The following is a 13,110-nucleotide window of genomic DNA, read 5'->3' as shown; positions in this document are numbered from 1 at the left end:
GTTTCCTGATGCTCCTATGGTTACCAATCCTTGGGGTGATGCAGCATACCCAGGAGTCTGACCTGACCCAAAATTGTACAGTATTCTTTCTGCAGAATGTTTTCCCTCAACTCGGTCATGCCTCATTCATTCTGGTATTTTCCGTGAGCATTACTAGTGCCCCCCATCCTGCCCCAACCCCGTCTCACTGAGTCCATCTGTGAATGTGTGCAGCCTTTCTCCATACAGAAGACTGATGTATGAGTGGGATTCGGGGAAGGGATCAGTTGGGGGGGACCTTTTGGTCCCTCTCTGCAGGGACATCTCAGGGGCACTAGAGAAGTTCCCAAGCTGGTTATGCCTCTTGATTGATTCCCTGTCCTCCATCTCTATTCCTATCCCCATTCCTACTTCCTGGGGATGGTGGAGTTTGTCCCCCGCCCTTGCTCATTACCCAGGATCCTTGCACTCACAGGGAAACATCTGTAACGTCACTGACAAGCAGGAGGTACATCCTGAAGTTCCCAGCGCTGGAGACACTGATGCTGGATGACAACAAGCTCTCCAGCCCCAATTGCTTTGCCAGCCTGGCCGGGCTCAGAAGGTAAAGCCACCATCTCCTCTCTGCAGGGCCCCCTACCACCCCGAGCCTGGCCCACACCCTCGTGCTGCTCTGGAATCCAGAAGGCCTGGGTTTAAATCCCAGCTCCACCACTTATCTCTGCTGTGTGGCCATGGGTGATTAACTTCTCCCCTCTGAGCTTTAGCTCAGCCATAAAAGTGGGGCATCAATAGAACATTTCTGATCAAGTGACTGTATTAGAAGTGGCAAAGAGAAAGGAGGGTAAAAGGAGATATTACCAGAGATAGGCTCCTGACCCCTGATAGAGGGGACAGAAAAAAAAAATTGGAATCAGAAAGATAAGGTTAACTACTGAATTCTACCTATTTGATTAAAGTAATGAAAATGCTGGCATTTAAATGGTTAAGCTTTAGATCCCTGGAAAATTTACTTTGGATTCAACTGCCATTTACTGAATACTACTTTGTGCTGGGCCATTTATATTGTCTTATTCATCTCCATAGGAACCTTGAAAGGTTAATGAATATTATCCCCATTTTAGAGATAGGGATATTGAGGCCCAGAGAGGGTAAGTCGCTGGCTCAAGGTCACACCAGAAGAGTAAGTGTCCAAGCCTGAATCCATGTTCTTTCCCTAAAGTTGTTTGGTAAATGCCGCTGAGGTATCATTATTGCTGTGATTCTGTATTCACTTTCCTTAATTGAAGACTGAAGAAGTTAAGCCTGGACCAAAACAGGATTTTCCGGATCCCATACCTACAGCAGTTTCAGCTCCGAGACGGGTCAGGGGACTGGGTTGGAAGCAGGGGGAGTCCCCAGAAAGAGCCCCATTCCATGAGACAGCCCAAGCCGTGGATGTTTGAGGTCTCAGACGAGCAACCAGATTATACTGTACTGCCCATGAAAAAGGATGTTGACCGGACAGGTGAGTGATGCCCCTTGTTCCAGGGACTCAAGCCCCATGGTGGGAATAAGCTTCTGAGAGCTTATTCTGAAAGTCTGTGGCTCCCTGAGGAGCTGATGTGCTGAAGCTGTTCGGCCTGGAAAGGTGGAGGTCTCCCATGAATTATTTCAATGACTTCCTAACTGATTCTCTGTTAAGATACTTTTAAAATCCAGTTAAAAGTAGATTTTTAAAAATCTCAAATAACAAGAAACTCAGAAGTAAGACTTTCCAGAGATGGCTAATTCTGGGGTGCACTGATATTCTCAAGGGATTCAGGTTCTTTCCATCTTCTTTTCTGCCATCCTTGGCCTGCTTGCTTGTCCTTGTAGGCTGGTCCCCATTGAGGTCTCAAGAGCACTACCATGGTGCCAAGAACTGTATCCAAATGGCAACTTTAGAGACAGAAAAGGAAAGGAATGTCACCTTTATTATAAACCAAAATCTCTATTACATGAGTATGTTTCTGGATTATATATTCTGCTTTACTGATCTAGTTATCGATTACTGTTTTCTTAATATTTATTTTAAATTGAGAAGTAACCAACATAAAGTAAAAATATAGAAATATTGTGTATAGCTTGAATTGTTACATACATACATATATCCTTCTAACCACCACCCATATTACAACATAGAACATTTCCAGCATCCCATGTGGTATCCTCCTGATTAGTACCTCCTCCAAGAATAATCACCACTCTGACTTCTATCACCAGCTATAGGTTTTGCCTGATTTGAAATTTATGAATACTGAATTATACAGCATGTGCTCTTTTGTGTCAGATTTATTTCACTCAACATTATGTCTGTCCGATTCATTCATGCTGTTGCATATATTGGTAGTTCACTATTTTTCATTTCTCTTATGTATTCCAAGTTATTTATCCTTCTTACTGTTGATAGACATTTTGGTTATTTTTAGTTTGAGGCTATTATGGATAAAGCTACTATGAATATTCTTTTACCTCTTTTGGTGGACTTAAGCACTCGTTTCTATTGGGTATATACCCAGGAATGGAATTGTTGTGTCATAGAGTATAAAAGTATGCCTAACATTAGTAAAAACTGCCAAGTATTTTTCCAGTGCAGTTGTACAGTTTTGATCCCCATATTAAGGTAAGAGATTTCATTTCCAGTTGTTCCATATCCTCATAAACACTTGGTAATGTCAGTCTTTTTTTTTTATTATTATGTTATGTTAATCACCATACATTACATCATTAGTTTTTGATGTAGTGTTCCATGATTCATTGTTTGCGTATAACACCCAGTGCTCTATGCAGTATGTGCCCTCTTTAATACCCATCACGAGGCTAACCCATCCCCCGACCCCCTCCCCTCTAGAACCCTGTTTGTTTCTCAGAGTCCATAGTTTCTCATGGTTCATCTCCCCCTCTGATTTCCCCCACTTCATTCTTCCCTTCCTGCTATCTTCTTTTTTTTTTTTTTTTAACATATAATGTATTGTTTGTTTCAGAGGTACAGGTCTGTGATTCATCAGTCTTACACAATTCACAGCACTCACCATAGCACATACCCTCCCCAATGTCTATCACCCAGCCACCCCGTCCTTCCCACCCCCCACCACTCCAGCAACCCTCAGTTTGTCTCCTGAGATTAAGAATTCCTCATATCAGTGAGATCATATGATACATGACTTTGTCTGATTGACTTATTTCACTCAGCATAACACCCTCCAGTTCCATCCATGTCGTTGCAAATGGCAAGATCTCATTCCTTTTGATGGCTGCATAATATTCCATTGTGTGTGTGTGTGTGTGTGTGTGTGTGTGTGTGTGTGTGTGTGTACCCATCATGAGGCTAACCCATCCCCCCAACCCCCTCCCCTCTAGAACCCTTAGTTTGTTTATTCAGGTTCTTTCCATCCTCTTCATCCGTTCATCTGTCGAGGGACATCTTGGCTCTTTCCACAGTTTGGCTATTGTGGACGTTGCTGCTATAAACATTGGGGTGCATGTACCCCTTCGGATCCCTACATTTGTATCTTCGGGGTAAATACCCAGTAGTGCAATTGTTGGGAGATACGGTAGCTCTATTTTCAACTGTTTGAGGAACCACCATACTGTTTTCCAGAGTGGCTGCACCAGCTTGCATTCCCACCAACAGTGTAGGAGGGTTCCCCTTTCTCCGCATCCCAGCCAACACCTCTCGTTTCCTGACTTGTTAATTTTAGCCATTCCGACTGGTGTGAGGTGGTATCTCATTGAGGTTTTGATTTAAATTTCCCTGATGCCGAGCGATGTTGAGCACTTTTTCATGTGTCTGTTGGCCATTTGGATGTCTTCTTTGGAAAAATGTCTGTTCATGTCTTCTGCCCATTTCTTGATATTGAGTGTGATAAGTTCTTTATAGATTTTGGATACTAGCCCTGTATCTGATATGTCATTTGCAAATATCTTCTCCCATTCTGTCGGTTGTCTTTTGGTTTTGTGGACTGTTTCTTTTGCTGTGCAAAAGCTTTTTATCTTGATGAAGTCCCAATAGTTCATTTTTGCCCTTGCTTCCCTTGCCTTTGGTGATGTTTCTAGGAAGAAGTTGCTGCGGCTGAGGTCGAATAGGTTGCTGCCTGTGTTCTCCTTTAGGATTTTGATGGACTCCTGTCTCACATTTAGGTCTTTCAACCATTTTGAGTCTATTTTTGTGTGTGGTGTAAGGAAATGGTCCAGTTTCATTCTTCTGTACGTGGCTGTCCAATTTTTCCAACACCATTTGTTGAAGAGACTGTCTTTTTTCCATTGGACATTCTTTCCTGCTTTGTCAAAGATTAGTTGACCATAGAGTTGAGGGTCTATTTCTGGGCTCTCTATTCTGGTTCCATTGATATATGTGTCTGTTTTTGTGCCAGTACCATACTGTCTTGGTGATTACAGCTTTGTAATAGAGCTTGAATTCCTGTATGAGTCCTAGCAGTTTTGGGGTGAAATCTTTTGGGTTTTCCACATAAAGTATCATATCATCTGCAAAGAGTGAGAGTTTGACTTCTTTGCTGATTTGGATGCCTTTTATTTCTTTTTGTTGTCTGATTGCTGTGGCTACGACTTCTAATACTATGTTGAATAGCAGTGGTGATAGTGGACATCCCTGTTGTGTTCTTGACCTTAGGGGGAAAGCTCTCAGTTTTTCCCCATTGAGAATGATATTCGCTGTGGGTTTTTCATCGATGGCTTTTATGATATTGAGGTTTGTACCCTCTATCCCTATACTCTGAAGAGTTTTGATCAAGAAAGGATGCTGTCCTTTGTCAAATGCTTTTTCTGCATCTATTGAGAGGATGATATGATTCTTGTTCTTTCTTTTATTAATGTATTGTATCACATTGATTGATTTGCAGATGTTGAACCAACCTTGCAGCCCAGGGATAAATCTCACTTGGTCATGGTGAATAATCCCTTTCATCTATTGTTGGATCCTATTGGCTAGTATTTTGGTGAGAATTTTTGCATCCATGTTCATCAAGGCTATTGGTCTGTAATTCTCCTTTTTGATGGGGTCTTTGTCTGGTTTTGGGATCAGGTAATGGCGGCCTCATAAAACGAGTTTGGAAGTTTTCCTTTTCCATTTCTATTTTTTGGAACAGTTTCAGAAGAATAGATATTAATTCTTCTTGAAATGTTTGGTAGAATTCCCCTGGGAAGCCTTCTGGTCCTGGGCTGTTGTTTGTTGGGAGATTTTTGATTACTGCTTCAATTTCCTTAGTGGTTATAGGTCTGTTCAGGTTTTCTATTTCTTCCTGGTTCAGTTTTGGTATTTGATGCATCTCTAGGAATGCATCCATTTCTTCCAGATTATCTAATTTGCTGCCATAGAGTTGCTCATAATATGTTCTTATAATTGTTTGTATTTCTTTGGTGTTGGTTGTGATCTCTCCTCTTTCATTCATGATTTTATTTATTTGGGTCATTTCTCTTTTCTTTTTGATAAGTCTGGCCAGGGGTTTATCAATCTTGTTAATTCTTTCAAAGAACCGGCTCCTAGTTTCATTGATCTGTTCTACTGTTCTTTTGGTTTCTGTTTCATTGATTTCTGCTCTGATCTTTATTATTTCTCTTCTCCTGCTGGGTTTAGGCTTTATTTGTTGTTCTTTCTCCAGCTCCTTTAGGTATAGGGTTAGGTTGTGTATTTGAGACCTTTCTTGTTTCTTGAGAAAGGCTTGTATTGCTATATACTTTCCTCTGAGGACTGCCTTTGCTGGATCCCAAAGATTTTGAACAGTTGTGTTTTCATTTTCATTTGTTTCCATAAATTTTTTAAATTCTTCTTTAATTTCCTGGTTGACCCATTCATTCTTTAGTAGGATGCTCTTTAGCCTCCATGTATTTGAGTTCTTTCCGACTGTCCTCTTGTGATTGAGTTCTAGTTTCAAAGCATTGTCTGAAAATATGCAGGGAATGATCCCAATCTTTTGGTACTGGTTGGGACCTGATCTGTGACCTAGGATGTTATGTATTCTGGAGAATGTTCCATGGGCACTAGAGAAGAATGTGTATTCTGTTGCTTTTGGATGGAATATTCTGAATATATCTGTGAAGTCCATTTGGTCCAGTGTGTCATTTAAAGTCTTTATTTCCTTGTTGATCTTTTGCTTAGATGATCTGTCCATTTCAGTGAGGGAGGTGTTAAAGTCCCCCACTATTATTGTATTGTTGTCGATGTGTTTCTTTGCTTTTGTTATTAATTGGCTTATATAATTGGCTGCTCCCATGTTAGGGGCATAGATATTTACAATTGTTAGATCTTCTTGTTGGATAGACCCTTTAAGTAAGATACATTGTCCTTCCTCATCTCTTATTACAGTCTTTGGTTTAAAATCTAATTTGTCTGATATAAGGATTGCCACCCCAGCTTTCTTTTGGTGTCCATTAGCATGGTAAATGGTTTTCCACCCCCTCACTTTCAATCTGGGGGTGGCTTTGGGTCTAAAATGAGTCTCTTGCAGACAGCATGTCGATGGGTCTTGTTTTTTTATCCAATCTGATAGCCTGTGTCTTTTGATTGGGGCATTCAGCCCATTTACATTCAGGGTAACTATTGAAAGATGTGAATTTAGTGCCATTGCACTACCTGTAAGGTGACTATTACTGTATATTGTCTGTGTTCCTTTCTGGTCTATGTTACTTTTTGGCTCTCTCTGGTAATGTCAGTCTTTTTAATTCTACCTGTTTGGGGTAGGTATGTAGTGGTTTCTCATTTTGGTTTTAATTTGCATTTCTTAAGTGACTAATGATCTTAAGTACCTTCCATATGTTATTGCTCACTTTGATATCCTCTTTTGGAAGTACCTATTCAAGTCTTTTGTCTATATTTAAATTAGTTATATGTCCTTTTCTTGTTGATTCGCTTGAGTTCTTTATATGTGCTAGGTACAAGTCCTTTGTAGATCTATATATTACAAAAATCTTTTCACAGTCTGTAGCTTGCTTTCTCGTGTACTTAAGGATGAATTTTGATGAATAAAAGTTCTTGATTTTGATGAATAAAAGTTCAGGTCAATTTTTTATGGTTAGTGCTTTTTATTTCCTGTTCAGGTATTTTTTGTCTGCTTCAAGCCATGAAAATATTTTCCTATATTTTCCTCTGGAAGCGTATTTTAGTTTTTATATTTTGATCTATGATCTATCTAGAAGTTTTGTATATGATGTGAAGTAGAGTCAAAGTTTACTTTTTTATATGGGTATCTAATTGACTCAATACCACTCGTTGAAAAGACTATATCCTTTTCCCCACTGAGTTGTAAGTGAGGTATTATGGTAAGGTGGGTTCTGTATGTGTCTAAATTATTGTAGCTTTAGGGGTGCTTGAGTGGTTCAGTCGGTTGAGCATCCATTTCTTGATTTCGGCTCAGGTCATGATCTCAGGGTCGTGAGATCGAGCCCCCCATGGGGCTCTGTGCTGGGCATGAGCCTGCTTGGGATTCTCTCTCGCCCTCTCCCTCTGCCCCTCCCCCCCCGATCGTGCGCATGCACTCTCTCTCTAGAAAAAAAAAAAAAGAAAAAAAAATTACTGTAGTTTGTTACACATTTTGAGAACTGATAGTAAAGTTCCTTAGCTGCATTGTTGTTCTTAAAAATTGCTATAGCTATTATAAAGCCTTTGCATTTGTATATAAATTTTAGAATCAGCTTGTCAATTTCCACACAAAATCCTGCTGGGATTTTGATTAGAACTGCATTGATCAGGGGCACCTGTGTGGCTCAGTCAGTTAAGTGTCCGACTCTTGATTTCGGCTTAGGTTAGGATCTCAGGGTTGTGAGATTGGGCTCTGTGCTGGGTGTGGAGCCTGCTTAAGATTCTCTCTCTCCTTTGTCCTCTGCCCCTCCTCCCCTCCCCTGCTCACTCACTCTCTCTAAAAAAATAAAAATAAAAGATAAAAGAATTGTATTGATCCTGTAGACCAATTTGGAGAGAATTGACATCTTTACAATATTGAGTTTTCTAATTCATTAAAATAATATATCCCACCATGTTTTAGGTCTTTTAAAATTGTTCTCATCAGTGCTTTGTAGTCTTCAGTGGTGAGGTCTTGCATTAGATTTGTTCTTAAGTATTTGGTCTTTTTCAATGCTATTGTCAGTGGTGCTGCTTTTTTTGTATTACATTTCCACTTGTTTGTTGCTAGTACATAGAAATTTTGAACTTGTATCCAATAACCTTTCTAACCTGAGATTATAGGGAGAGGATGTACGTTCAGGCAGAGTATACATGGCTCATCTTTCTAGATGTAGGGCCTGTCTCCCCAGGGAGTCACTCTTTAGCAGCCACACTTGCAACCATGGCCCATCCTCTTGCTAACTCCTACTTTGTTCCTTGTACAAATCCATCCTCCAATCCTTTCCAGACGTTTGTCATAGAAGTTATTTGGGCCATGTGATGCTCTACCCCTCTTATTGTTTACTTCGTTTTCATGTAACTTTTATCAGTATAATATCATTAACATGTGGAAGTATAATATCGTTTTCATGTAACTTTTATCAGTATAATATAATTAACATAACATGTTAATATCATTAACATGTAACTTTTATCAGTATATTATTAACATGTGGAAGTATAATATCACTAATATAACCTATTAGCCAGGGCAATGGTGAGTAGTGCCTGCACTACTTGGATCCAGTCCAAGAAGGTTCTTTAATTTATGGTTGAACTCTGATGTTTATTGGCTGATCTCATTCCGATGATGCCAAGAATGAAATCACTCCACAACCTCTTCCTTACTCTACTGTGCTGCTGGTTATTCTTAGTATCTCTCCTGAATTCACTGTCTTAATATATTCTATTTCTACTCGCATAACAAAGAGTACTTTCAAATCCTTTGACAGAAAATCTTTTATATACATTTCTCTCTTCTAAGACAGTTGGTTTGCCCTCTCTGATCAGTACTGTCTGCCCGCCCAGTAGTACTGAGGCTAAAAGAGCTTGCATGTTGCAAAGTCAGAAGAAAGGTCAATGTGGCTGAAATGTAGTGAGTGAAGGACAGGGTGGCATGAGATAAGATTGGAGAAGTTAGGTGGGAGCCAGATCAGGCAGGACCTCAGAGGCCTGGCCAAGGAGTTTTGATTTTATTCTAAGTGCCACTCACCACCTGACAGGTATCACAGCCAACTCCTCCTCCCAGTTAGAGTGAGAGATGAGGACCAGTGAGAACCGTGCTAGGGGTCACCCTCCTGTACACAGTGGATGGGAGACCCAGACCCCAGCCTCTCTGGGGGCAGTCAGTGCACTCACCAGACTTTATTCTGTTTCTCTTTTGTTTCAGAGGTTGTGTTCTCATCTTACCCTGGATTTTCAACCTCAGAGGTAGGAACTGCCTATTTTATATTTGTGTCCTTAAGTTAGAACATTCATTTTAAAAAACAAAAGTAAGCTAATGAAGCTATGAGAGGCATTTATATATATCACACTGAAGAAGCCCGTTCATTGAAGAGATATTTACCGAATACCTACCATGTGCCTGGCACTGTGCTGGCCTGTGAACATACAGTGGTGGACTAGACAGTCAGGTCCCCGACCTCACACAGCCCACAAGCTCACTTTCACTGTTCTCAGATGTGTGCAGTCAGAATGGTTGCTGCCTTAAGTGATCAAACTGGCATTGAAGTGAGGCAGCCACCAAGATGGAACCTTGGGGCTCCCTAGTAAGGGCCCCCAAAAGCTACACTCATCCTTGCCAAATATACCACCATCTAGGGTCTGATCCTTGGCGTCACAGGTTTAGATGCTTGATTTTTGGACAGAAAATTGGTTTTTCTCTCAGGGTTAGATGCTTACTAACCAAGCTCACGAGGACTGATGCACTATTGATTTATTCATTTACAATAAGAAGTATAAGTACATGTTTAGCCAACCTGCATCCTTGAGAGGCAACTCAGTGTACTCCCTCCCCACTGATAAAGCTAGGTGAGAAATTATATCATTTAACTATTGCCACATGCAAACCCACCCAAGAATTACAGACTTAAAACAATAGCAATTTATTATTTCTCACAATTATTTGGGCTGGTTAGGTGTTCCACTGGTTTTGCCGGGGCTCATTCATGCAGCTGGCTGGTTCTCTAGGGCCTGAGTTCATGGACACCTGGTATGGCTCGGCATCTATATGGAGTCTTTTTATTGTGGACTTCTTTACAGCATGGTGGCCTTAGGGTTCCAAGAGGGCAAGAGTGAATTGCAAGGCTCTGGAACTCAAATGGTGGCCCTTCTGCCACATTCTGTTGGTCAAAGCAAATATTAAGTATGATAGGGCAGTACAATTCTGATGCTAGCTACCTGTAGATAGCACAGACCCCACAGGTGAAGGGCACATTTCCCAACAAGACTGCCCTCACTTCAGACACTAGCTGCAAGTTTGGGGGTCCCCAAACTATCAGCACTTATGACAAACTGGCTATAAATATTGGAGTTCACACAACCTCCTCAGGCTCAGTAATTTACTAGAACAACTCATAGAACTCAGGAAAGCACTATCCTTATGATCACAGTTTTACTATAAAGGGTACAAATCAGAACCAGCCAAATGAAAAGATAAATAATGTGAGGTCCAGGAGGGTCCCAAATGCAGAGCTTTTGTGCCCTCTCGCTATGGAATCTGGGTGTGTCACCCTCCCAGCACATCTGATGTATTCACCAATCAGGAAACTCACTCAAGCCTCAGTGTCCGGAGCTTTTTTTTGGAGTTTCATTACATAGGCATGACTGACTGAACCATTGGCCACAGGATTGAACTTAATCTCTAGCCCAGGGGTCAGGCTGGCTCAAAACCCCAACTCTCTAATAGCAGGGTTGTCTTTCAGGTGTGGCCAGCCCTCATCCTGAGTCGTCTCATTAGCATAAACTTAAGTGTGAACCCAGGGCTCATGAATAACAAAGACATTCCTATCACTCAGGAAGTTCCAAGAGTTTTGGAAGCTCAATGCCAAAAACCTGGGAGAGAGACCAAATTCTTTATTATACCACAGCCAGTCTACGTTCGAGGGCATAGAGACACAGACTCCACCTCTGATTGAGAGGAGCACCAAGGTCACACTGCCGAAGGGCATACATACGGCATAGAGGGGCTTGGGGGCCGTTAAACAGTGGGCCACAAAAGTCAAAGAGAATTGGTAGGTTGTTCAGTGCTCAGATCCCAACGCTCTGGCATCTGAGCATGTAGACAGGGTGTTAGATGGTGGAGACTTATAGTGGCCTCTTTCTGTAAAAGTCAGGTGTGTATCCCTCATGCCTTCAGGGCAGGACACTCATGCCCCTGGACAGTGCTAGATACCCCTGAGCCTCACTCTCTGGCTCTTTCTTTTCTGTGCGGCAGTCTGACTTGGCCCCTTCAGGTCACACAGCCTTGTTCCAGATAGGGAATTGCACGGTGGAAGAGAATGCCTTACCAGACTGCCACCGCTTTCCACTGTGGCCTCTGGCAGATTGCATTTGGATCACCTGGAGGGGAGAGTCACAGACATGCACAAGCACCATCACTGGTTTTTGTTTTACTCTCACCCATGACTCACCTGTCCCACTTGTGTGGGTGTCTGAGTTGGACCCCAGGAGGGCACAAAATACTTGGCTCCGAGTAGGCACTCCGCTACTGTTCACTGAATGAACAAGTGAAATTTAAGTGACTCGCTCAAGATTACACAGCAATTAATGGAGCTTAGAACAGAATCTAGTTCATTTGAACCCAGTTATTAGCCCAGCATCTCACCCTGTAATTTCCTCTAGTCCCATCTAACTCAAGGAATCAGTGAGTGAACTGAGTCAGGCATGATTAACCCAGTACCTTCTATTTTCTGCTTAATTAAACATGTTGATCCTGAGGCAGGCTGGGTTGTGCTGAAAAACCATGACCCTGCAAGTGACATGGGTGCACCAGGTCACATTCAGGCCTGAAGGCCTGCTTGAAGTCATCCAGGACTTAGCTCTTGATTTATCCTGGACTGAAGAGCCTCCATTGTAGGATGTTAGCTAGCCCATCAGACCAGGTACTCAAGGCTCAGGTCACTCGTGCTCTCCATCTCCCCACTAGGAAAAGTCCCCTTTAAAATGCAAGCACCCGCTCAGTCAGAAGAATGTGCTGGGGCCCTTGATCTCAGGGTTGTGAGTTCAATCCCCATGCTGGGTGTGGAGATGACTTAAAAATTTAAAAATCTTTTTTAAAAAAATAAAATGCAAGCACTGTCCTTTTGCCTTTTGGAGAAATTTTAGCCCAGCTGTAAAGAAGGGCCTTTTCAGGATAAGCTGTAGGGCAGAAAGTGGGAGGTGGAGGCAGAGAACTTCTGATGTCTACATCACTGCTATATTATCATTTGGTATCAGAGCACTTGAAACCTGAACTTTGGGTGATGGGGAATTAGCACATCATGTGACCTCAGAGAACTTGGAACCAGAACTCTGGGCCCTTGGTAACATCTCCCATTATGACCCTAGATGTCTCTTTTGGCCAAGCCTTTCTAGAATGGTCACTTCTTTCCATTACCCTTCATAGAAAGGGTCTCTTGGTCCTTGACAGCATTCAGCTTCTTATCATCAGGACACTTTGACAATAGACCTTTTTTCCTTCTAAGGCAACCAAGGTATGTGCACTTCCTCCCATATTCGAGATTCTTCCCGTGAAGTCACTGAAGGCCAGGAACCAGACGCTGGCCCCGCCCTTTCCAGAGCTGAGGTACCTTAGCCTGGCCTACAATAAGGTGACTCTTCTGCTTCTCTTCCTATTTCCTCAGGGGCAAAGATGGGAGGATGGGATGCAATCTGCTCTGGCCTGAAGGCCAGCCCTATAATTCCCCATTACAGATATGTGGGCTCAGGAGTTCTCAGGGTGGGGGAAGTGGAGAGAGTGCAGACCAAGGCCGAAGTCCATCCATTCAGTCACAGATATTTATGTAATACCATGTGCCAGACCCTATCCTGCATACTAGGTACACAGCTGTGCAAAGCAAGATTGGGCCTCTTGCTTTTTGGAGCTTATCACCCCTAGGGAAGACTGGTACAAGACAAGTGGTCTCAATATAAGCATGCCTAGTGTTAGGAAGAAATTCACAGTGCTATGAAGTATATGACAGGGGCAGTCTAACCTAATATTTGGGATCAAGGAA

At 42.1% G+C, this 13,110-nt stretch overlaps 1 protein-coding gene across 7 annotated transcripts in view; it reads left to right on the top strand.

Annotated features, from left to right (window-relative positions):
• XRRA1 (X-ray radiation resistance associated 1) overlaps window positions 1–13,110 on the top strand; it is a 61,899-nt gene that overhangs the window by 34,317 nt on the left and 14,472 nt on the right. For 6 of the 7 annotated variants that reach the window (XM_073879710.1, XM_025894146.2, XM_025894148.2 and 3 more), the window contains 4 exons: window positions 455–583; window positions 1,269–1,486; window positions 9,285–9,325; window positions 12,580–12,705. In XM_073879710.1, coding sequence (XP_073735811.1) covers window positions 522–583; window positions 1,269–1,486; window positions 9,285–9,325; window positions 12,580–12,705 — 447 coding nt within the window. In that variant the 5' untranslated portion in view covers window positions 455–521. The remainder of the gene's footprint in view (window positions 1–454; window positions 584–1,268; window positions 1,487–9,284; window positions 9,326–12,579; window positions 12,706–13,110) is intronic. The other variant, XM_025894151.2, reaches the window with a different exon arrangement.

Source organism: Callorhinus ursinus, unplaced genomic scaffold (assembly GCF_003265705.2).
Source record: "Callorhinus ursinus isolate GAN/ISIS: 27379988/994484 unplaced genomic scaffold, GSC_fseal_2.0 scaffold35, whole genome shotgun sequence".
Lineage (NCBI taxonomy): Eukaryota > Metazoa > Chordata > Mammalia > Carnivora > Otariidae > Callorhinus > Callorhinus ursinus.
This window is presented reverse-complemented; position numbering and strand designations above follow the sequence as displayed.